Source organism: Dermacentor andersoni, chromosome 10, assembly GCF_023375885.2.
Source record: "Dermacentor andersoni chromosome 10, qqDerAnde1_hic_scaffold, whole genome shotgun sequence".
In the NCBI taxonomy this organism is placed as follows: domain Eukaryota; kingdom Metazoa; phylum Arthropoda; class Arachnida; order Ixodida; family Ixodidae; genus Dermacentor; species Dermacentor andersoni.
The window spans coordinates 101,692,658-101,719,520 of record NC_092823.1 but is presented as its reverse complement, the minus strand read 5'-3'; the positions used below and the strand labels follow the sequence as shown (position 1 = coordinate 101,719,520).

The window sequence follows — 26,863 nt, the reverse complement described above, 5'->3', positions numbered from 1 at the left end:
AAAACATTAACGCATCATACTCAATGAATGCAGGCACTCACTGTCGGAACGCTGGCGTGAGAGAACGCGGCAGCAGCAGAGAGAGAAGGGAAACCGTGGCTGTCTATCGATTCAACTCAAAGTGAGCTACAAGTAATGTAGCGCAGTTCTGACGACGGACAAGTCGAGACAAGCAAGATCGATCCAAATAGGTCGCGATGCTTCGGGCGACAAGCGGTTGAGAACAACTTGTCACCGACATCAGCAAGGGTGGTTATGGGAGCAGCAACTGAAGTGCGACTATGTGAGGAGGGGAGAAACATTGTGAAAAAAAAATGTTTTTTTTAATTAAAGCGCGACACAAATAGACTAATTCAAGGAAAATAAATTTCTTATTCAAATTTAAATGCACGAGCCTATAAAAGAAAGAACAGCTCTATTTTTCTTTATCATTATCAATAACTGCCTTTTTTTCGCGCCAATCAATACGCCCCCATCACACGGTGTGCTGTTTTCTTTGTAGACGTTTGCCTGAATTTGATGGCCTTGGTAGCTCAATCGTTTCTTAGCTTGTTCCGTGAAATGTGTAGTTACGATGACTAGATTACTGTTTACCTTAGAACGACCGAAAGCTGAGCTAGTTGGTAAAGATTCATTATGCAAAAAGAAGAGGTAAGGCGTGCAGACGGGACACAAGAGCAGAGAAGTGGGCAACACGAACGCCGACTATCAACGGACGGGCGCGCTGAGGCGAAAAACAGAAAAAAAACACAAAACTCATCTGCGCGAGCTCAGGAATGGTATCACCGCGTGTCAGTCGGGTGCATGTGCCAGTCTACGTGAGAGATAACTGTTAAGGCACCTAATCACTTCCTTATGTAAAGTAATCGAAGGCTGACTCACGCACGCACTTCCACCATTATAGATATGCCATGCCTCTACCATAAGTCGCGTATCTTCACTCTTATGCCTGTACAATATCGCGCATTCACCTAACTATATAAGAGTTAAATGAATGCGCGAATAAATGAATGCGAATTCGCAATTGGTTCCACATTTCTATCGCATCCGCAAAAAAAATGAGTATCGAAAAGTATCACTGTTGGTACGGTACGGCTTTATCATGTAGTCGAGGTTAGTTCGCGAAATTCTTTTACCTGCCGCGTGCAGATATTTGAGCGTATCAATCTTAAGTGGATCCTGCAAATTTTTGATAAAGTACCTTCAGCCTATATTTCTTTCTACGTACCTCAAGAAGATCCAAGTTGCAACGCAGTAACATAAGGGTGACTGATTCCTTCCTTTGCTAGGTCGAAAAAATAAAACGCGCCGCCAGTCTCTGTGTCCTTTCCAACTTCCTCTTAAGCGTCACTTGATGGGGACTCCAAACAACGCCTGAATATTCTAGTATCATCCCAATGAAAGAGGTGCAGGCAATAAGTTTTACATTACGCGATGCATGTTCCAGTTTTTCTCTCAGAAAGTATAACTTTTGATAGTCAGTCGTTCAGACGTTATCTATATATTGGGTTCATGTCAAATTTCGTGTTGCTACCTCCGGATACTTGAACTGGTGCGCATTCTCCTATAAATGTCATTCAATGATGTAAAAAAAGAATAGATAGTTTTCTTTTTGCTGATGCATGTTTATGTAGATTTGGGAGTTATTTCTATTTTCCATTTCCTACACCAATCATTTAAATTTTGCAAACATTTTTGAATTTTAAGCTGGTCATCTAGTTAAGTAATTGTGGTGTAAATTAAGTAATCGTCTGCGAAGAGCTTAACCTGAACACCCTCTTCTGCCATGCTACTGATGTCATTGATATAAAGGAGAAAAAATAGTGGTCCCAGTACTGAACCTTGGGGCACTCCTGAGAGTACAGCTAATGAATCTGATACCTAACCACCCAGTTTAACTACCCGCGTGCGGTTTGTTAAATATGCTTCAAACCATTTTTATAAATTCATTTTTTCCTGCATTACGTAATTTGAAGATTAATTGGACATGAGGTACTTTATCTAAAGGTTTCGCAAAATCCACGCAAACCACATCAACCACTTTTCCTATATCTACTGCACCTGCAATGTCATGAATTGTTTCTATTAACTCTGTAACAGTTCATAACCCGGTCCTAAAGCCATGTTGGTAAGGATATAGTAAATTGTTCAGATCTAAGAACCTGGTTATGTGTTTTGCTACTATATGTTCGAAGGCATTGCAAGTAACTGAAGTAAGAGACACTGTACCGTAATTTGTTGCCTGCCTTCGATTACCTCCTTTAAATAAAGATATCACGAATGCGGCGCGGCAGTCTTGCGGCAGTGGGCGAGTTGTATAAGATTTTCGAAAGATGATAGTTAGATAATGTGACACCCATTCTGCGTATCGTTTGGGAAATACTGCAGGCATATTATCGGGACCGCTCGATTTTTTCATATCTAATTTGAGTAGTTGCTGAAATATTCCTTGCCGGGTGATTTCAAGTGTTTTCATTGGAACAGTAGGGTGACTATGTAAGGCTTCTTGTAAACTCGGAGTAGTTTCTGGGACGTGAAATACAGTTTGGAAGAATTAGTTACTGAATTCAGGTAAAATCAGTTAAAATCAGTTACCGAAACAATAAGGTAGATTTTTATATGGTCCCACTTTGCGCCACCAGGCAGCGCAAAGTGGGACCATATAATCTCATATAATCTCACAGATGGGACCAATCAGATCTCTCACATTTGCGTTTCGGGGATTACAAGGCAGTCCGCAAAGGGCAACACCTTAACAGGGAGAGGTAAAACCCCCCTTATACGCACCGAGTAAAGCTCGTTGAGTGCCGTCTTGAGCTCCACCGACTCGCCGAACATGGCCAGGCAAGACATGTAGAACGCTTGCGCCGTCTCAAGCACCTCGCTGTTGGGTTCACTCGATTTGAACGGGGAGGTGAGCAGCGCGTGGCGTTTGTGTGTGAACTGCTTCTTGGCGTCCCTCATGAACGTGCTCCCCTCGGTCATTCGCAACCAGTGGCCGCACACGTGCGAGTAAAAGTCGTCGCACGGTTTCACCGTGGAATTGGCGTACTCCGAAAGCTGTTTCATCACCTGCACCCATGGTTAACGATTATTCTTGCGCGCCATGTGAGGAAGGAACTCCATAGCGCTTTTAAGCGTCAAAGTGTCTGGCGATAGACGGACACAAATAGAAGACACGGCCTTACTGACCTTTTATGCATGCCACAGAAAATCGTCCTCTCGGGATGCGAAGACGCGATGTTGTGCGATGGTTAACAGAAAAACAAAGATCCCACAGCGCAGCACTGAAATAGTACACCCCGTTATTTACGGGAATCGGCACCTCATTTGAAAGGTTTAGCACGAGGGGAAGTAAGGAACTTCATGCTTGTTACTCATAGGAAGAGAGAGATAACGAAGCCACGGCAAGCATAGAACCTATATGTTCGGCTTAATTGAAATGAGGAATTAATAAATTATCACACAAGCGCAGCGCATACTAGGTTGTTAGCATTGTATCCATTGAAAAGCAGAATCAACACGATGACTCACGCACTACATAATATAATCTAACCTATCAACCAGGGGCCAGGCTTCCATAAGGCCAACAAACTCTTCCTGGAACATTAAAAAAACAGCATGTGATCTTCTCTAGATAAACGAAGCGCACAAAATGTGTGTCCCCGTATGTATGCATGTATGTATGTATGTATGTATGTATGTATGTATGTATGTATGTATGTATGTATGTATGTATGTATGTATGTATGTATGTATGTATGTATGTATGTATGTATGTATGTATGTATGTATGTATGTATGTATGTATGTATGTATGTATATATGTATGTATGTATGTATGTATGTATGTATGTATGTATGTAGTTTCTTTTTAGAGCGCTTCTTTGTTAAATACGCGACCAAGCTTTACGGGAATTACATTACTACACTTCAATTATCTGCCCAAGTGGACATAATTTGCATGACAAAAAAATGGGTAAACATATAACGACTTCTTACGAGCTAGTTGTGAAAGCGAAAGCATAAATGTCCAATTCCTGCCCGCTGAGCGGCCTTTCAAGTTTTGGATGAATAGGATGTAGTTTGATAACTTGAGCATGAACAGGTATGTTTTATTGTCCGGCTGCCTGCTCTTAAAGTTCACATATTACGGGACGCCAGTGGTCAAAAGGATGTGCCATATCCACTGTCACGGATTTATAAGTGCCACTGGTTAACACTACCAGGACCAGATATCAAGAATGGGGACATGGTAACAGCCGTTGCCATAGCTACGTATGTAAGAGCTTCGCACACGTAACGGGGAGGAATTGGCTTCAGCTTCTATACCGGCGGGAAATTGTTGCTTCATGTTTCTTTTCTTTTGTACATTTTCGTTTCCCTTTACCTCGATTTCAATTTGAACAACAAATATTTTCCTCTACGATTTCTTTGGCTTCACTTTCTTTCGACCTCTTATATGGTTGTCACTAAGAAAAATCGGGCGTCTGATCAGTGAAACGTCTGTGGCGTCTCGCCCCACTGAACATTAAACATTTCATCACGCGTTAGAATGGGCATGCATTTTTCTTAGATTGTATATCTCAAGGGCCTTATTGCGTTGAGCCAATGTATGTGCGTGTGCTGGCATGTTATCCATAAAACTGAATTCCGCTATAAATATGCTCAGTTCCGAGTGACGCTCTTTCCGGTCATGCTCTTACTGAACCTAGTCTTGCTTCCTGTAGCATCGTAATGCGTTAGCCATTCTGCTAAAAAAGAATCATTCATTACGTAGTGACGGGACTAATGCTGTTCGGTGATGAGTGCTCTTCTGCCATCATGACAATGTATTTATAATTAATTATTGATAACATAAATAATTGCCTGGTATGGAAATTGTGAACGCACTTCGACTTTGTTTAAATACAGGTGGGTATTCCACCAGAAGGCTGTTATTGCATGCTCAAATATCAAATTTGTCGTGCGTCAAATCGCTTGTGGGGTCACCGCTGTCATGGAAAGCGTAGGCTTAATCACGTGCCACTTTTCGTATTTAGCACGCTGCGAAAAAAGGGTGCAAAAGCACACATACGGGACACTGAAAACAAATGAATGCTATGTGTTACGAAGCAACAACAGCTTTCCCATTGGAAAATACGTCCTTACTTGAAAAACAAATACTCTAACTTCGTTCGTGAATCTTTTAATAAACAGCTGATTATTACACAGTATTACGCTGGTCGGGTAGGAGGACAGATGCCATACAGTGAGGTATATCACACAATGTTGTATATTGCACCAGTGTGGTTTTAACAGCTTGGCAAAAGTTATCTGGGACACCCTGCTGAGCACATGCTAAAGAAAAACACATTTGACCCGCTTAACGACACATGTTATCGGAATTGTCGTTTCTCCGGTGTAAGTACAATGCTCTTCTGAAAGAAAATCAGTTTACGGTTATCGCACGTCCTGTCGTCTTTCTTGTCCGTGCAAATCCAGCGCTATGACCTCAATAATTGTCTAATTAGTCTGCTTTTATACTTCATTTCGCTTGATGGTGTGCACATTGTTTAGGTATTTCAACTTACAGCTAGTATTGACAAGATGCAATATTTGACTCTTCCATTGCTTTTAGGTACTGGTAGAAATTTGTCATTTACATTTCCGTTATCATTATTACTATTTTCACTATTGCCCTTCATTGTTGTATCCTGATTTGCACATAGCCCCGCGCTTTACCAAGCGGCTTGCTGTATGTATACATATTTTACAAATTAAATAATTATAGAACTACTCTCATAGAAGAAGCGATTCAGCAACCTCTTCCTGGCCAATTCAAAGTTTATTAAGCGCTATAAAGGGATTGTTGAAAAAAACAATACCGTCAGCGTTATACGTGCAGAGTCAACCCCGTTTGCCGTGCCTGTTTGGAATGTGTAATTGCAGTGCTTTTCAATATTTTTAGTGTATGTTCTCAGCTTACATTACATTTGACAACGTGTCTTGTTTCTTCAGTAATATCTCAGCGCATCTAGTGTGTAGCTGCAGCGTTTCTTTATCTTCTTTTTGCATTTAGCATCTTATAGCTGCACTTGAACACTAGGACTCCATTCCTTGTCCACTTCCCCTTCTGACAGAGGGTCGTAAGGGCAACATGAAATACATAAATATAGAAATACAGTAGGGTTCTCGAGAAGCTTTCTTTTGGGACACATGTTGCAGAGAATGTTGGTGTTCAATCCCCATGCCACACAAGTACCTGTTTGCCTGACATGTGCCGCGTTATTTAACGCAATTCATCTAAATAAAGATATAATACCCAGAGTTTTACGCGCCAGAACCACGATATTATCATTCGGCACGCCGTAATGGAAGACTGCGGGTTAAGTTCGAGCGCCCTAGTTCCTTTACCGCGCACATAATGCATGGCACACGGGTATTTTGTGCAATTAGGCCGAATCGAAATGCAGCCTTTGTGTCCGCGGCTTGATCCCGCGACTCCAAAACATTTAAGCAACCACGACAGGTGCAGTCGATGTATTCAAGAACATAACGCTTCTTTAAACACGTGTTTTCCGGCGCGAGAAATTAGCAAAAGACGCGTTCACATAAGAGTATGATCACCCTTTCACATATAGGAGTCTTGCAAGCGTAGTTGACTTTGTAAGAAGGCACGATGGTGGTCCACACGGTGAGGGATACGACAGCGGCTCCAGCAATGACGAGCAGTACGACTGCAGCGATGAGCAGCTGCTGGCGATACGGCCGAGGAGCACCTGCAAAAGAGAGGTTCAGTTACTACAAACCGAAGTTATTGGGTATTACGTGTCAAAACCACTTATCTGCTCACGAGATGTGATCTTACCGTCTTTCATTAGCCGATTCACATCCAAAAGAACTGCATGCGCAGTGTTGGAGTGCTCAAAAATGTTTTGATTCCCCTCGGGCAATTTACCACGGAAACAAATTATGCCTCTGCAGATTGCTCCTGTCACGGCCGGGATTTCGAACCCGCACCCTTCTACACAGCAGCAGAACACCACATACTCAGTGAGCCACCAGAATGAGTATTACGCCGACTTTTAAATTCTGAGTGTGATTTTATAGAACTTCGACGTGTGCTTCAGGTTCGGAAGCATTCAGTTGTGAATGTGCTGTTTGTTGTCGTCTGTTTCAATGAGATCTACGAAATAGTTAAAAGGAAACTTCGTTAGTCACCAGGACTTGGCGCGGATACCGGTAAGTTGATGCGGCTGGGTTCAGCGCGGATGCGTAATAGCAACCTCCGTGTGCTTCAAATTTATTTTGATGCGAAAAATACCGGCGAAAGGTATCATCCCTTATTTGGCGACTTACGCACTGAAATCGGTGTTCCTTGTCCTCCCGGTGATATCTTCGGTGAGGCAACTGGCATAGGTGAGGCCCGTGAAATTGGCGAGTTCCGTGACATTGGTGACATTTGTCCTCGTGGTGAAGGAGACGGGGCAGTAGGGAACGGTGCTATTTTATTAATCACTGCAAACAACGCAATAAGCCAGGGCTCAATGAACGTGGCTGACCGCAATGGTGAGCTTGAAATACAACTGCGCGGGGCTGTTAGTTCTCGTTCTTGTTGAGCCAGGTTACACCACGGCCCGGTAACGTCGAATCGTTATAGTAAACATCACGTGCGCACACTAGCGTTATGTTTCTACATTGACAACAATACTTTGCTGCCAGCTACCTAATCAGGGAGAACAGGTTGTCTCGCAGAGCACTCCACCTTGAGCAACATTCGTAGCTATCGTTGGAGTGTGATTAGGTCCTCTTAAAGCAAACGTATTCTACCAGGGAAGTCGTAGTATTCAGAATGTCTTTAATGAACGTGTCGCCCCTAGCCTGCGAGGAACGAGAATCCTGAATATTCCCAGACGACTGCATTATTTACCGCCATAAAACCAGCCCCGATGACCACCTCATTCTTCAAAACGACCTTCAGCTTATTTTGGATTGGTGTAACACTTGGTTAATGAATCTTAATTCATCTAAATGCAAAGTGTTGTCCTTCACTCGAAACACTCAATCTCTAATTTCCAATATAACGTAAATAATAAGCCAATTTCTGCAGCTACTTCATACAAATATTAGGCATTAATCTCGCACCAAGCCTTTGCTGGACCCATCCCTTTTCTACTATATGTGCTAATGCTTCAAAATCACTGAGGTACCTATGCCGAAACCCATGTAATTCGCCCTCCAACATCCGCAAGCTGGCTTATCAGACGTTTGTTCGCCCCCAGCTCGAATTTGTCTCTCCAATCTGGTCATCCCATCATGACAACCTAATCAGCTTATTAGAATCAGTTCAAAATACGTCCGCCAGGTTTATCGCACGTAACTAAACCTACAAATCAAGCATCTCACAAATAAACCTTGACCTTTCACTTCAGCCACTAAGAACTCGACGTGATTTTGCGCTCATATCATAATTTCACAACTACGTTCATACGGTTAGGAAATTTTTACGGCTTGAAATCGCACCTTGCACATATCGCAGATTATATATTCATCTCAGCTTCACGCGTATCTACGGGAACACTGATACAATCAATTGGCACTTCCTCGTGCCATTCGATTGTGGAAGGCTCTTCCTGTTTTCATCGTCTCCGAATCTAATCCCGATAAATTCCGCTAGCTCATCTGTTCATATTCCACCACCTAACTTCAATAAAATGCCTGATGTATTTTCTTCGCTTTTCCAGTTATGTGCTGTCTTGTTTATGAGCTTATTATTTCGCTTATTATTTTTGTATTTTTTAGTATTAATACTTGTACTGGAATGACTATTTTTCTTACATTGTTTATCGAAATAACTATCGTTTATCCTTTTTCTAATATCTACACTACCAACTCTTATTTTAGTACAATGCTTTACTGCTTCTGTAGGATGTGTATACATTTTTCCACTGTCTCTTAATGATGTATGTCTATTATGTTTTGTTATATGCCCACTATGTATTTTCTATTAATTTTTGTGTACCGCCGCCCTTACCCAATGCCTCAAAGGAGGCCTGTAAGGACATTTTAAATATGTAAATAAATAAATAAATAAGTGAGGAAGCCGGAAACGAAAAACTGGAGTCAGCTGCAGAGAAGGGAAGAAGTCGGCATTAAAAACTTTTGAGTGTGGAGAAGTAACTATAGCGCAAAAAAATAAACATAGGACTAGTGCCTGAATTGAGCGAGGAGCATTTAGCTACACAGAAATGAAGGAGATGTTGAATGAAGAGATTTCTGTAAACATCAAGAAATTTTTGCGTCTAACGAATTCTCAGATATGCGTAGGATCCACTGATATTTTTTATTCGGTACACACGTATAACCCATCGTTTTTGTTTCTTGGAGTATACTCACCGAGCAAATCTGACCGTAGCACTTGATGGCAATATTCAAAAGCGTGCGCCAACTTTTTTTTTTTTTTTCGTTTACCGTAACAACAAAATCCGAATGTTTGCTCCCTATTTTTACATCGCTGAAAGAAATGACCTGCTTGCAAGTTGGCTGACAAAATAACCAAAGCAACTTGTTTTCAGGCCCCTCTAGGAATCTTCCAAGGCGTCAAACGTTTGCTGTGAAATAGGTCACTCAAGTCGTAGCCTGTACTTTTTATTTTGTCACACAGGTTTGTTAGTTTCTACAAAGGCTTTCCTTAGCACTTTGTTATGCACTGTTTCAATGACCAGCTAATGCGAGGCCCAATACAACAATGCGCCTGAAATCTGTGCGCCCGTATAATTAGGGCCAATCCAACACACTTCTCGGCATCAGTATGATCATTTCTCATGGGACGAAGTGCTTGTCACTTCCCAGGGACCCTGCGAAGCTTCACTGTAACCCAGCTTTGTCCTAACAATAAGCACACTCCCATAGTGCCAACAAAGCCGGAATACTACTGCTAAATTCATTGATATTGTCTGTAAAGAGATGACTCTTTCTTGCTGTGCCTTGTTTTCTTTTCGTATGGTTTTTTTTCACTATCGTGAGAGTTGGCACACTTATGCTTTGCTGTCATTTGCAGTGTCTCTTGTCCCGCCTTAAACAGTTTCAAGCCACTTTTCCTGTATTCCTATGGCGACCAGTAAACTTCCGTTGCCCAACTAATGCTGCCCTGTGTGGAGCTATCTGCCATAAACGCCAACTAATGACGAGAGAGGCTGGGCTTCCGGCCAAGCAACTTTAGCTTTAAGCAATTTTAACCAATATACGCCCGAAGTACGCGCCCATTCCGCCGTTTTTGAAATGATATTTACCCTTGACAATGTGATGGAGAAAGCACGTTACAATCGCACGTGTAAACGTCAGTTTCGTAGACTTTCTTTCCAGGATCTCCCCCTTTGCTTTAGCTTTTCGCTGTGAATTCGCTGTTTGTATCATGACTTCCGTACTTCTTTAACCCTTTGATGCCAAAATGCAACTCCCCATTAAACAAAAGTAGAACTTGTTCACATATATTTGGAGCAATGGAGCGTACAGTTGTGTGCGAAGTGCTAATCAAACGTTACTAATCGTTTAATTGATTTAGAACAGTAATTATTTATTACGAGTTACATGCCTGAACTATCCACAAGCAAAAACTCGCTCAGCGTATCAAAAGCACTACTATAAGCTGTGCAAGAAGTTTCCTGTTCCCACATAGGAATCTTCGGGTTAGTGCGGGGTTACACTTAAAAATGGTGCCCGCTTTTAAGCAGAGCTTATTCAAATAAATTTTGCGTACATTTTACCGGGTGTTTCGGTTCCCACGAGGAACCTTAAGCCCCTTTCAAGTGATTCGTGCACTTTTACCGAGTTCTTCAGCTCCCCACAACGAAATATGAGCTCTTTCCGCTCGTAAGACTAATGTCCTCAACTGAGCAGTCTTAGCGACTGATTAGCGATTACACTCTGATTAGCGAGTTCTATTTCTAACTCCAAATTGCTTTGAGCACCTTTGTGCTTTGTTCCGGGCTTTTTCATAGATTCGGTACTGAAGTATACTGTGGCAGCAGTCTTCACCTCCGCCCTTTCCTCGATCATTTTTTCGACGTCTTCCAACTCTGCGAGACAAACGAATGAAAAAAAAATAATTTCAGCGATACTTGAAGACAAACAAGAACACTTGCAGTTATTGAAAGGAAATGTGGTTCCGCATTACACACGTTTGTAGAAAGCTTTGGCACGTTTTACAAAAGAAAATGAAGCAAGCTGCCACGAAACACCACTGTGAAAATGGAAATGAAATGGAAAATGAGAGATTTGAATGCATTCAACGAAAAACGCCAGACGCCGATATTAGGTAGACATCGACACAGCTTGGCTGCCTCGTATCGAATGAAGCATTAGAGGGCGGCATATCGTAAGGCGCAATAGGGGAAAGAGAAACGCACAACGCAAACACAACTTAGCGCGCAGGGAAATGTCTAACAAATCTACAGCGCAGGGCACGGAGCGGAAAACGTCGATGTTTCTTAATATATAAAGCACACAAAAGTGAACACAGGAAGCTGCAGAAAGGCAAGCGAAACAGTTACCTCCTGGCTCATGATAAAGCAAAATGTGAAAGTTAAAAAACTTACTGTGTGGTTCTGAAAAAGCGCGCCGCGTTGTAAAGGAAAAATTCAGTTCTCAGTGTGTTCGATATCTCTAACTCTAATTAGAAGCAAATAAAAATTATAATGGTCATGGCCTGGAGGTATGTATTTATTTATTTATTTATGGTACCCTCAAGGCCCGAAGGCATTACAGAGGGGAGTGGGAAAACAGGAAGCATAACAATGAAGTACGGAAAATAAACAATGTAGCGTGTTAGTAATTCCTAATTATACAGCACTAATATCTTGCCTAATGTTTGTAAGTACGACAGACAATGTGAACAAAATAGCATCTTGATAGTTCCCATTACTACAATGTTAACCAGTGTCGTCCTTAGTCGCTTGTAAGTATGGCAAGTAAATTAAATAACATGTTAATAATTCCTAATTATGCAACGTTAGCTAATGCCTTACGAAAGAGTTTGCTGTCTACAATAGCTACAATTTCACAAGGAAGGTGGTTCCACTGCCGTGATGATCTGGGAAAAAAAGATTGACTGAAGGTGTTAGTGTTGCCTCTTTGAAGTCCGACCTTATGACGATGATAGATGCGGCTCGATAAGTAATGAGGTTGAGAAATGAAGTTACTGTGAAGGGAGGAATGGTAATAAAATGATAACGTGCTATTGTTCTACGAGATGCAAGTGATGGAAGTGAGAGATTGTCTTTCATTGATGTTATGCTAGCGGTACGGTTATAAATTGAAAATATGAATTGGACTGAATTATTTTGGACTAGCTCCAGTGAGGAAATAAGGTTTTCATGGTACAGATCCCACACAGCTGCAGCGTATTGCAATTTAGGACGCACTAATGACTGGTAAAGCAATAATTTTAAGGATGGTGGCGCTTTGGAAAACTTGTGGCGTAAGTAACCGAACATGCTATTAGCTTTACTTATTATGTACACAGGGTGAAGGTTCCAGGTTTGTTTATCTGTTATACGAACTCCTAAGTATTTGTACGAGTTAACGTGTTCTAGAACAATTTTATTTAGATAGTAAGTAGGAAGAGTACTGGTGCTCCTCTGCACACGAAAAACTTTACATTTAGTAATAGTAAGTTCCATTAGCCAAGTGTTACACCAATAAATCATATAGTCCAAATCAGACTGAAGAGCATTAGTGTCGTCGTTAGTAATTATTTCACGATATATCACGCAATCATCAGCAAATAAGTGAATGTGAGATGTCAATGAAGAAGGTAGGTCATTAATAAAAATCAGGAAAAGTAGGGGCCCTATTACTGATCCCTGAGGCACACCAGAACGAACCTCAGTCAATGATGAATCATAATTATTCGCAGTAACAAATTGATAATGGTTAGTAAGAAAACACTCAATCTTCTTTAGCAGGTTACTGTCAAGGTTTAGATGACTCGGCTTGAATAGCAGCAATTTGTGGCAAACCTTGTCGAATGGTTTGCTAAAGTCTAAAAATACACAGTCGGCATAGGAGGCACGATCTAAAATACAGTGTAATCTATGAGTGAAAGATATTAGTTGGGTTTCACATGAGAACGTTTTGCGAAAACCATGTTAAGCTGAGTTAAAAAAATGAGTTCGAGTCAAGAAAGTTCAAGAAGTTTACCAACAGGTACTGGTAATCGAAATCGGGCGGTAATTCAGGGGGGAGCTTTTGTTACCAGACTTATGCAACGGAACCACCTTTCCTATTTTCCATTGAGAAGGCAGAGTACAAGTGTTTATTGATTGCTGAAAAACATTAGCAAGTATTACACAGCTGTATGTGTTAGTGCTTTTCAAAAAAAAGTTACTATTAATAGAATCATAACCGGGAGCTGACATTAAAGGCAAGTCATCAATGAGCCTAGCAATACCTGCAAAGTCGAGAGCTATGGGTGGCATAATGAGATAGCTGTAGTGTTCTATGTGTGACGGATCAATGTTCAATGAAGTGGGAAAATTATTTGCAAATGATTTACTGAGAATGTTAGCGCAAGCTTCACTTGGAATAACTTCACCTGACTCATTTTTCAAGGTGATAGAGCTGTCAGAAGACGGGTTAATGACGCGCCGAAACATTCGGATATCGTTCGTAAGCATGTTAGGTAATGTATGGGATACGTAATTGTCTTTAGCACATTTTATTGCAGTTAAGTAGACGTGATTGGCAGCGTTATAGGTTTCCCAAGTTGTTTTACTTGCAGATGATTTAGCTAAGCGATAGAGACGTGTTTTTCTGTTAGACAGGCGCTTTATATAAGGGTTGTACGAAGGGGATTGAGAATTAAAAGTGATGCCGCGATTAGGAATGAACTTTCCAGTTAATAGGCGTACCTGGTCGACAAATATATCGCAATTTGACTGGCCCGAATGGTTCTCAAAATCAACAAAAATATTTGAATAAATGAAGATACTTCATTATTGATGGCTTCAAAGTTGGCTTTCTTGTGATCGCGTATCACTTAACTTTTGTTCTTTTGGGATAGAAGACTTTTAAACCAAATGTTAGTAAGGTATGGCCACTAATACCACGTAGGTATGTTATAGAGGAAGCAAGCTCTGGTCGATTAGTTAGGATTAAGTAAAGCGTGTTTGTGGTTCTGATTGATGATCTGGTAGGCTGAATCACAAGTTGGGAAAATGAAAAAAAAGGAACACAGTTCCCAGAAATCTTTAGCCTGAACGGAAAAAGGCTTTATGGTGGGTGGACGTGTATTCCATACAAAATTTGGAAAATTAAAATCGCCGAGTAAGAATAACGGTGTTGTGGGAAAACGGGAAAAAAATTAGAGTAATAGCATCGTGCAGCTCTTCAGTGAAGGTGGCAGATGACGAGGGTGAGCGGTGGCAAATGCCGAGGATTATCTTTGTGTGACCGAGAGTTAAGCAAGCCCACGTGGTTTCAAGTTCAGTGTTAATATCTATATGAAATCATGAAATATCTTTACAAATTGCGAGAAGGACGCCTCCTCGACGTGCAGATGGGTCAGAGCGTAGACATTGCCGGCGCCACAGAAAGTATCATAATCGCGCAGATGTGCGGGAAGCCAAGTTTCTGTCAAGGCAATAATTTTTGAACCCGCCGTGGTTGCTCAGCGGCTATGGTGTTGGGCTGCTGAGCACCAGGTCGCGGGATCGAGTCCCGGCCACGGCGGCCGCATTTCGATGAGGATGAAATGCGAAAACGGCTGTGTATTTAGATTTAGGTGCGCGTTAAAGAACTCCAGGTGGTCTAAATTTCCGGAGCCCTCCACTACGGCGTGCCTCATAATCAGAAAGTGGGGTGGGCACGTAACACCCCATAATTTTTAATAATTTTTGCATCGCACATGTCGATTTCCGAAGATAAAGAATCAAATTTATTCGCAAGACTTCTGATATTTGTAAAAAGAATAGGCAAGTAAGGTCATGCTTCTTGTGATGTTAGGCCACAACCCCTTACGCTTCCCTATTGTAACACACGTAGTGGAACCGAATGATTGTGTAATGTGCCAGATGCACTATGCGCTCTTTCACGGACGCTATCGGTAGACGCGTCGTAAATATAGCATTTAATGTTCAGAAACAATTTATTGTAGCGGAGTTTAAAGTTGGGGGAACCGGGGTGACTCGCACCGAGCTCGATTAACTTGTTGCGAACAACGCGGGTGGGAACAGAGAAGCCTTCGCTAATCGTAAGGTTATTTCGTTTGAATTGATCGCGCAGCGTGAACACTTTCTCCCGGGTTTTCGAATGTGAAAACTTCGCAACTATGGGGCGACACTTGTTAGGATCGAAAGGGCCGAGGCGATGTGCGCGATGAAGTGCGTCATCTGGAAATGTATCACAGAATGACCTAATCGTTGATATTAACTTGGTCTCGGTTTCTTGCCATGATGCTTTGGTGTCAGGGATACCGCGAAATATTAGGTTATCACGGCGCGATATGTCTTCAAGGTCAGGGAGGCGTAAGTCAAGCGCTTCCAAATGACAGGTCGTACTGTTTACCTTGACATTTACGTCTAAGATTTCTTTGGTTATGTGGTCGACTTTTTTCAATTTTTCTTCGAGTAAATCTAAGCAATTTTGGAGAGCAGTAATTTTTGTTTCAATGTCTTTCTGACCATTTTTGATTGACTTTACGTCAGTAGCTAGTTCGGGTTGTGTTTTGGCATTTTGAAGCGATCGAGTGTGAAGGTCTTTAAGCAGTTTGAATAAAACCTTCATTTGTTCTGAAGGATCAGAAGGAAACGATTCAATATCAAGCAGGGATTCGGAACGTGTGTTAGGTCCAGGGTTAATCTTGACATCCCCCGAACGTATTAACGATAGGATAACAGAAAAACAGTCGCACACTGTGTCAAGTAACACCTGTGTAACACACGTTCCTTAGCTTTGACCATCGTGTATTGTATCGGAGAGCTTTATATCGAAATACTGCAGCACTGAGTTCGCCTTCGACGCCAAACATTGCTTGCACAGCGACTGAACGTACATAGCTAAGGCTACACCTGTGACTATCTAAAGCTGTAGTAATAATTACCTTTGCAAGTACTTCTAAAGTTCACATACTACACAGCTTTACAACAGCCCTTTCACCTTAGCACCACTGCAATAAACGGGCTAAGTAGTCTTTATCAATGTTTGAGCACGTTTGTAGCCGCACATAATAATGTCGCAAATTATGAAGCCGTTTATCTAAAAAAACACCGACTTCCACTTCACTTTACAAAGCGTTTGCTCTTTTGCTTTGAGTGAATACTTTAAACATTGGTTAATTAGCTTTTGTCAATTACTTAAACACGTAAAAAGACATTGTGTTCCTCAGGAGGACAGTAAATTTTGGAAAGGTTGCATTCGCGCAGCGCACATCCAGGCTTTTACGGTTTGGCACAATCCGGCTGAGACAACTCATCTATTAAGAGCAAGGTAGCTTGAAAAAAAAAGTATGTGTGTACTTACCTGGTTCTTTGTCTGCAGCTAGAGAAAGGAGAGACCAGCATAAACTGGTGTCAATCATCTATAGAGTCTGATATTTCAATTTTTACTTTTGCTGCCTGGTACAGAGGCGCAAAAATGAAGCTGGATGTGTATATTAGGATACCATGGTTCGAAGAAATGTATTAAACTCGGGCAAACTCGCAGCAGGTGTACATCAAGAACCATGCCATGTTAAGAGGAAAGATTAGCTCGGGGCCAACTCCTATTAACGTGTTCACATTGACGTGAATCACAGTTCCCTCAATAGAGAACGTGTGGAATCATGAGAATTACATTGGCTGAAGAGATAAAACTGAATTACGCCGAAGCCGAATTCTGTAATTAGGGTTTCATGCGTTTTTGAAAACGCGACAAAAATTGAACCGCAATGTTTCAAAACACGAAACTCGGCAACCAAGATCTGATAACGCAGTTCTGCGTACTGCATCATTTAAGGCAGACAAATACGAACTTCTAGATTGCAGTTTACGGGATACTGTTACTAGGTTAACAAGGATTTTACAATATTGGGCTCGCAAGTTACCAATATAGTTCAGAGCAACGTATAATTCACATTTTTGTCCTCACTACTAGACCTCTCAATTGGCACCGTTTACAGATTTCTGGCAACATTTTTCTTAAAAGTGATAAGGTTTTTGTAAACTTTATGCTTCAGACGTCATTTATTTTGCAATTTTCAAAAAGTTTTTTTTACGAAACTGTGAAGGCTTAAATGGGAAATACCTACCGTCTGCGAACATAACCCTTTCAGTGAATACCGAGCGATACGATATCTACCTGCTGTGCATTTACCTTCCTCTTAAAAGCTACTCCTAAACGCTCACCGGTTGTCGAGTGGGATCTGTCTTGCTGACATTGGATTTGCCACGCACACCCGCTAACTCTCCCCAGCTATACATGAAAACAATATCTAACAAGTAAGGTGCTGCTGTTGCGCCCGTTCAGTCACTCACTCATGACGGCTTTGGTAAATACGGGTTGTGTTATTTATTGACACAATGTATTTATTGACACAATGACACAATGCACTCATTAGTATACGCACAAAACGTCGACTGGGCATTATGAAGTTCTCAGCGACGTGCGTAATTGAACGTCAGCAAGAATGAGTTCCTGTCAAGTGAGGCTTTAGCATGTGCGTGCGCAAAATAAACCACTCCGAATTTTTTTTTGTGTGTGTGTGTGTGTGCGCGCGCGCAAGTCAGCCAGATTGCGAGAAATGGTAATACAGAACAGCCATTTCATTGAAAGCGCTCCGATAGCTCACGGAGATAGAAATTTTGGCAATTGCACAACAGCCAATGAAAGTCATGTCATATAACAGCTGCTATTTTATCCCACCAGTACTCTAGAGATATCCAAATGCATTATTTTTATTCAGTGCTACTTCTCTGTCGCGTTTCCTTCTAATTTGAACGCCGGTGGTTTTTCGTATATTTTAATCCCAGTGCTAAAAAAACTAAAAAAGCCTTTTCAGAACTATAGCAGGCATTCAATGAGAATTATAAAAAGGTATACTGTCTCCAATACGGATTTGTTAGAGCAGCTTGGCGTGATGTTTAACTGTGCGGGAATGTTCCTCATTTTATGTTACAACATGCGCAACACATTCAGCGAAAAGGATGGGAACTATATCTTGCATTCTTTGCTTGATAGAAAATGTGCTTCCTGAGAGAATTGTTTCGCGACTGTCGGAATAATTACTAGTGAAAATACTCGCCTAGATGTATAAGATAGGCGAAGCAACGAATAATAATTTCTCTTGGAATCTTCATTGCTTTACCGTGATTCTTTGTTTTTTTTCTTCTGCGCATCTTCTGCGCAAATATTCTGTCTTCTCAGGCTTCCTGTCGGCCCATCGGTAGCTACTGTGTATTCAGAAATGCTTCGTTAATCCTGCTTTTGATATAAAGCAATATCTGAGCTACTAAAAGAATTTGCGGGTACGAGAGTTTGTAAGGGGTGTTCCAGAAAAAAAAATGTGTAAGAAGACTAACTGCGCTATCCTCAAACATAATAAGAATGCTTTCTCTGTAGTGCTGTCGCCATCTGCCAGATTTTCACCGACGAAAGCGCTTCACGGTCTCCTGATGTCTGCCTTTTTAGCCGCTTATCTAAAGCTACCGGTCACGGAGTATGCTTCGCGGAAGGGAAGGGCTTGAGCGTTTGAACGCTTATCAGGGAGAGAGGTAATCTCGAGTGGCTTTTTTGCATTCAATGGCCAATCAGGTAAAGTCGCCTATTATAGCAACTGTCCGCCTTTTCAATGGGCAGTTATCAGACACCTATCAAGTCAAGTGCCTCAGCTCAAGTGGGCTTGCTGGTGCCCTCTGATAGGCTGGCTACCAGCTTGAGCTGGCCCAATCGCCGCGCATGACTCAGAAATGCTAAGTGAATGCTCAATGGGAAAAGCCCGTGTTATTGTTGCCCTGCTTCTGGGCGAAAAATGAGATTTTGTCACCATGGTACAGATCTACGGAAAGTTAAGTATACGTTTGCATAAACTTTCTCGCCTATCGGCGGCAGTCCGTTTCAAGTACAGTGTGGTCCGCCTTTAGCTGAGCACACCACTAGAGCTCATAGGACCAATAGTTTGAAGCAAGGACTTTGCGGTTATCGTTTCGCGAAATTCTCCTAAATGTCTTATTCAGTGACGGCTCTCATATGAAGTATCATTAATCTTGGAGAGACAAGTAATCGTGAGATGTGTCCCATTCTACGATGGCGTTAAGGATACAGCGGAACGCGTAAATGAGCGTTTGTGCTTTAAAAAAATTTACCGAGAAGGCTCCTCCAAGTGACCACCACAATATCTTCAGGACGCTTTTTAAAAAGGGCATCGCGAGTGTCGTGCAACTCTATGAATATATTCGTTCCCACCATCATCATTAACCATATCATAAGGTGTTTACAAAATTTAAAAAGAAGCCTGAATGTTGACGTTTCGCGCTGGTGTGGGCACTCTAAATAGACGTTAAGGATTAATTTTCTCAAACAGAGCTTCGCGATTAAAGGAAATTTGAAACGTTCGCTTGGGCTTGCAATATCTTACCAACACTTCCTGAGGCAACGAAATTACACAACTAGCGATGCCGCGTGGAATTTTACTGTATTCGGCACAGGGTATCCCGCAGAAGACCATCCAACAACTATAGAGGCGGCTTACCATTTCTGCCTGGCTTTCCTGCAGGGCCGTCGAGTCAGTTCAAAGAAAAGGAGAAAAGAAGGAGTAATGATCAGGCACAGTGGGTTCGGATAGTCATACCGTCAATGACGACATGTTTACACTGCACTTGAAACAATTATTTAGCTGGTGAAGTTTTATATCCAGCGAAGCCTTACGCCATATCACGCTATACAGGGCTCTTTCTAACTGCACCAAATTTTTTAGAGATTGCCTTTCGCAGATAGCACAATTCTAACCCTTGATCTGAACTACTCGATGAGACGGCCATTGCTTCTACGAAAAATCAAAAATGTTCAATTGAAGCATCAACGTACTTACGCTAATAACTTTTTAATTATTTACTTATGCCACATATTTTAATCTACGAATTATAGTAGGCGAGTTCGCAAGGCATATCCGCTTGGAGCGAATTCTCTGGACCGCACCAGTTCCGAGATATTGATTTTCAAATTCTTCAACGACATGCATTGGCGTTCCAGTTACGTTTTCAAGGAACCGCTGGTTTATGCATTGTGCCTTAAAGCACAATTACAGTGCAATACTAGTAGCAGGCCTTAAAAACTGCCGATTGCTTGCTTTTAGTAAGCCTTAATTGCATGCAATCGGCAGCCGCTCAATTTCAGAATCACACACTGCAAATGGCTGCGGTTCTCCCATATGTGCACCAGGTTGCGCATGATCTCACAAAGGTTGTCAGCAGGGCAGACGTTAGGTTATTGTTCACTGTCCGAAATAAGTTAGGTAGCTTGTGCCAACGAGTGAATCGGGTGACCAAGAATATAGGTTGTAAAAAGCAGCGCATCCAGAGGTTTGTTGTCGACTATTGTGAGTCTATAGTTTATAAGATTCCTCTCGCATGCAAGCGGTTCTATATCGGTCAAACGGGGCGGTGCATCAATGGCCGTATTCGAGAACACTAGAGCAAGGTTCAAAAACAAGCTACGGATAGTCAATTGTCATGGCATTGCGATGAATGCAGCCGCACGCAGTCTTTTAAAGATGTGACCTTCTTCTCAAACTGCCGCAACGACCGCGCACGTCTTATCTCTGAAACATACATAATACCTACGACGCCATGTGTACGCCTCCCCTCCAAATCACTCCTTCCGAAGGAGATAGCCTTCCTGTCTCATTGATTACAATTTACTGCCCCTGCGCATGCAGACTTTCGTTTGCTTTGTTTTTTTTTTTGTGCTTCGAGATAGTTGCAGAGTATACATATGATGACTGAAAGAATAAAGGCACTTGGTTGTTCGCCGTGGTCTGCGTTCCTCTCTTCGTCCTGTGGTTCAGCGCTGTTTTGGGCTCATAACAGCAAGAAAACGCATGCGCGAGCACAGGGGGTTTAGCACGGTGGTTATTTTCAATGAAACTTACTTCACTCTTAAAGCAACCGAAGCGTAATTTGTGCGCCACTATCACGGAATGACAGTTGCTTCTTGCAGATGTAGGCTGACCTATGACGTCCCTTTGATCGGGCAAGCGCGCCGCTGGATCAAAATTTCCTTCGCAAGGCACCGCAGCTCGCTCAAAGCTCCTGTTCCCAACTTTCTGTCCACTGCCACGAATATCGGCGCGACCCGATTTCGTGAGATGCCTCGGTTGTCTTTGAGCACGGTGATCAACTGACACGAGGGATAATCGAAGCGTTCCTAATCCAAGGAAACGGTAACACATGCGATTGTCAACCGTCTGTGGCTCTGCTCAAGAGCGAGAAGAATCTCCTGGGGAAATCGGTGTTACAACGCCCCCGGCCCCCCTCGAATGTATGTGAAAGCGTGCATTTTGTTACTTTTGTTTTTCTTATCCACTTTGTTGTGCAATAAATTCTGGTGAAATTCAGCGCTCCTCCAGTCGTTTGTTCACCTCATGTCCATGTGTTTTTCGCGCTGCGCAACAAACATAGAGTCCTACGAACTTCACGAAGCTTCCGTATTCGGGATATTGCGTCCATAAATTAACTTCTTTTGCCTTGCAATGAAAAAAAATATTTTTCACTTTAGAATTGCATCATCTTACTCCTACCAAAGGCTCATCTCATACCCCCCAACCCCCCAATTTCAGCGTTACAAACAAATTTAATTCTTGCTTCAGCTACTATAGGTCGTTAAACGGCCAGCAATAATTTCCAGGCTACCATTTCATTAGCAGTTCCGTTAACACTTCAACTAGATTAGCTGAGGCTCTCGCTCGAAATTTTCTCGGGTATCTAACAATAAATTATTTCCAGTATAATCAAACCCCTACATATTTTCTCCGTTGCCTCTGCAAAGGAAGACGCATATCGTCTTTCATCATCGAGAAGACGTAAATTATGAATTACATCGAATGCCCTGCAGGGCAACTACTTCAGCGGAACGAATATGTCCAAGTGCGCAATGATCACTTACCAGGCTTGCGTGCATCCATTGCAAACAAACCTTAAAAAAAGGAAATTACCGTACAGTAAGTTTTGTTGGCGTCCGAAAATTACCGGAAACGTGCCGCACCTAACATTGAGCCAAATAAATTTCGACGTAACTTTTTCAACAATGCAAGAAAACTGGAAAATATTTACCCTTCTTGTCTTTACCACCTGCAAGTACACGCAGACAAGAACGCATTTATTCGCGATACCTTCGTTCAAGTGAACGGGAACGTGCAAGGTAGCCCTGCTAAGACCGACGAAATGTAAAAGAAATAAAGCTGAGCTTTCTTGCGGCTGACACTAAGTGTGTGTTGTTACCGGTATAATTTTGTCTTTTGATGTAATCAGAAGTGAATATTTACGGCCACCATGTCAATCCAATGTTTCTAGGGCACGTTTGTCTGGGAAGCTGTTTTTCCCGCATTCAAACGAAATTCATTATGGTGCCAAAGATGGCCCCTCGAAAGTTCCAACAACTCTTTTTCTTTGCACCACAATGGCGCAAATATGACGAAATAATTTAAAATATATGTCGTCACCTTCACGCACAGACGCGGCTGGTTACGGCATGCATTTGAAACTTTCTTTTTCTGATCTAGTGATCAATCTATTATAGCTAAATTAAGGGATTTTGGTGGAAGAATTCACCAATTTCTAGTTAAATCTTAATCCTAACGTAATGTTGGGCCAGCTGGTAACGGTGCATTGTTCAGCAGCAGCCCGCACCAAAGAAGAAAGGTACAGGCATGGTTAATAAAACAAACGCTGAACCCATCTGCAACCCTAGTTGTTTCCTTCGCCGCTCGTGTGCCTCTGCAGCTCAACAGTGAAGCAATCTAAACTTACTTGTAGCAAATTCAGCAAGTCGCACCGGTGCGATTTGCCGAATTCGTCATCAATGTTACATCGGTGTCCTTTTATTATGAAGATGGATTTGATCACGTGACACACGTGCTCAAGACCAATGAGACTGTTGGCTGCCTGAATAACGACGATCAACTGCGGTGTAACGTGATTGATCCACAAAAAAGCTTCCCGCTGCAACCGCTCTCTGAACTGGTTCCTATGGTCCGTGTGAAAAAAGAATACGGACCGGCTCCGATATCTGCGGTGACGTATGCGGCAGTTGTGTGCACATTCAGCCAGTAAGTATGTTTTCGAAATATTTAACGTTGCATAGTAGCGATGCATCGACTTGGTGCGAACAAACGCGGTAAGCGACATCCCACGTTGGCTTTAGAAATATACACTCCGCTCGCTCGCAAAAGCATTCGACGAAATCGCTCCGAGTGCGTTGATCCCATGCAGCCATCGGTGCTTACTCTTGGGACTCTTGATTCCTTCAGCTGTGAGGGTGAAAAACATAGTTGAGCTGGATCAGCAGTAAGAAGTTGGTGTTCACTTTAATGTTATCATTCGCCATCCGTCGCCTTGAGCAAGTTAATGAAATCCTTCGACTAAAGAGGCGATGTCTGCCTCGTAGGGAGAAGACTTTTGCTTCCATTATTTACACCTGTTTAAAGCAACAAAAATGTGAGAACACGTTAGCATTTTTGACGAGTTGTGAAGGCGAAAGCATCAATGACCAGTCGAACGCCACTGAGCGGTCCTTCGATTTGTGAACTACTAGCGGGCAAGCGAGCGCATTTCGGTGCCTGGCCAACGCCTCTTAGACAGCACATGGCCGGTGTACTTGGATGCGTGACGTCATGCTACCTTGCCCTACTTGCATATAATCTAATTGGGACGCTCCCGAGTGAGCCGCAGTGATTTTGACGTCACCGCTTCCGCCGCGCCGAGCTTGGTAGTACAAATTTCGCTCCATGTAGCACGATGTCATAAAGCCGAGTTTACAGGCCTGCCTTCTCGGAGGCGCCGGTTTAGCCCAGTAGGTAAAACACTCGGCTTCTGGGCATGGGGGCGTAGGTTCCTTTCGGAATCGTTCGTTTTTTTTTTTTTCCAATAATTTGTTTATAGCAATTACCGAGGCAAAATGAGAACACAGGCGAGAACTTGGGCGGACAAGGAACGCGCGGATAACACTGGATTCTGAGAGGGGGGAGGGGGGGGGGCGGTGACGTGGCGTGGCGGTGCTGCCCTCATGCAACACCTGGCGCGCAAGCGATGCGGCTGGTGTACTCTTTCGCCGACTCCGTTCCGTCGAGGCGCGCATGTACATGGCGTCGCGGCCAATAGGAGTTTCGCCGTCGTTTCGCTGCCGCAGGCGCCGACGTTTTCGATCAATGCGCCATTTGATGCTTTCGCACAAATATGTGGAGGGAAAATGCGCCTTCCTTTGAAGGACTTGCCATTCTTCAGTTTGGTTTCACCATCAAAAGTGAAAAATATTCTTAGTGTGCATCTTTGTGCAATAATCATGCACAACAGGAGTAGGAAAGGGTAAGATCGGCGAAGAATAGAGATCTAATGTATTTATCAAGGGCAAGAAGGAAACTTTAGGCACACAAATTATTTGACAGAATGTGGCACCCGTAACCATCATGATATATATATATATGGTAAAACTGTATGGTGATTATGTATGATAGATATGGTACATATGTATGGTAAAACTTACGAATCTTGACTTTCTGTCCTGAAACAAAAAAGGATGATTAGCGCCACTCCGCCTTGAGCGAAAAAATTCTAACTTGTTTTATGCTCCCTACAAGTCCCACAAGAACCGCGATCCCGCAATGTCACCTTCAGGCTATGCTTGGCATTTTTGTTCCAGCACACTGCGAGCGAAGTTGCGACCAGTTTTTGACAAATAAACTTTGCAAAGGAAACGTGTATTGTTTATTGCACCTAGAGGCATGCACCACAAAAAATAATAGACAAGTATTGGAGCTCTCACCTTGCTTCTTTGGATGGTGAGCTGGAACTAGAACAAGAATTCTACTAAATGCAAGTTTGGGTATGACATTTCCGACTCCTGAAGTGGTCTGACCAACATACCATACATAATGGGCTGTTCAAACTATAGCTCCAAATGTTCAAGCCATGAATTAGGTTCGAAGGCTCGTCAGACTTACGGCAATACAATTTTGGATGTGTTCGTAACGATCACGTGAATGCAACAGACAATGGAACTAAAGAGAACAGACAATGAAACAAAGAAAAATATAGGCGATGTTAACTTTCTTTTTAAATAAACAATGTAGGCATCGGCAATATACAGCGTAAGAACGTGGAAACAAAGCTGAACTCGTCGCCAGTGGGAGCCGAACCCACAACCTGCTCACGTGATACCATGTTCAATTAATTTAGATAAACAGCAGCAGTTCTTTCGTCCGTAAACTTAGGTGTTTCTGCATGATTACAAAACGTACGTACGACCCGCAGTGGTTGCTCAGTGGCTATGGTGTTGGACGGCTAAGCACGAGGTCGTGGGATCGAATCTCGGCCATGGCGGCCGCATTTCGATGGGGGCGAAATGCGAAAACACCCGTGTACTTAGGTAAACTATGGCGTGCCTCAATCAGAAAGTGGTTTTGGCACGTAAAACCCCATAATTCAATTCAATTCAAGCCTACGTACGCACAACCTTAGTGTTAACCAGCCCTCCGATTCTTTTTGCCTTTTCTTTGGTTTTAGGCGGGTTATTACACGAACACCGCCAAGCAAGCCCCAAAAAGGGAATCATAGGACAGACGAAGAAAGCGATAGAGCTTGTATTGCACAAAAATTACTTTTCGTATCTATTGGATAATGCTACAAGTGTCATGCGGCCCCCACTTAACTGCCTCCAGGACGTTCGTTAATAAAACGGAGGCAGCCTTACCTTTCCCCTTTTGCGATAACACCCCTCCCCTTTCCACCGCAGCGTCTTCGGCGCATTTTAATGTGAAATAAAGGTGGTTCCAGTCATTCATTATGTTTTACTGGCATTTCGTGGGAGGAATTGAGTAGAAAAAGAACACAGTGGTTGACCGCCATTCCTTCAGCTCTGAGCTTATTCGCCGGAACAGCACGACCGCATCAGGTAAAGCCATCTTCTAGAGAACATCGCGATGCGCACAACTCCTTGGAACTCATTTGTGCGAAAGCTAGCAAGGTGGATGAAGAGTGACGAAAGAGACAGATTATCGTTCACCTGCAATAGCGCAGAGCTACGAAGGAAGTCCATATGGTTTCTTTTGCAGCAGTAAAGCTCCGCAGTTGAAGGAAAATTCGTCCAACTTGAGGGACTTGAGACCAGCATAAAACTTCGCGTTACCGTAGGTGGATGACAAACTGGCCACTTAATTTCTTCAACAATACAGATGAACGCGCACTCGTCTGCTTGTTTTCTTGAGCTTGTACCAAAGTGCAATTCCAATGCAGAATAGCCAAACTCTCGTTAACCTATCTGCCTTTATTATATTATGTCTTTCTTTTTTCGCACACACGATCATACATGGGAACAATTCGTTAAGTTACGTATTACTTATTGTGGCCTCCTACATATATGCATACATGCCACTACTCCCTGGAAATGTGCGGCGCATAAAGCACGAAAAAATTACCAAGCGCGAAATCTGATAGAACTTTGATTAACCCGCCCATTTCATTTCAAAATTCCCCCCCTCCCTCCTCTCTATTGTTCGTGTACGACTAGAGAGGCATGGCGAAAACACAGGCGCCTACACGTATAATTAGTAAGCGCTGGTGGTTCAGACATTTCTATAGATTTATGAAAGAAAAAAAAAACAACTCTATCGGCGAACAGAGGAGCGATGACAAAACAG

At 42.5% G+C, this 26,863-nt stretch overlaps 1 protein-coding gene across 1 annotated transcript in view; it reads right to left on the bottom strand.

The window, feature by feature from the left end:
• Positions 1-26,863, bottom strand: part of LOC126544531 (uncharacterized) — a 161,766-nt gene that overhangs the window by 2,963 nt on the left and 131,940 nt on the right. Inside the window, exons 3-8 of the mRNA XM_055077686.2 lie at positions 19,706-19,723; positions 16,501-16,518; positions 10,953-11,060; positions 7,342-7,500; positions 6,610-6,761; positions 2,788-3,072 (exon numbers count right to left, since the gene is read on the bottom strand). Coding sequence (XP_054933661.1) covers positions 2,788-3,072; positions 6,610-6,761; positions 7,342-7,500; positions 10,953-11,060; positions 16,501-16,518; positions 19,706-19,723 — 740 coding nt within the window. The remainder of the gene's footprint in view (positions 1-2,787; positions 3,073-6,609; positions 6,762-7,341; positions 7,501-10,952; positions 11,061-16,500; positions 16,519-19,705; positions 19,724-26,863) is intronic.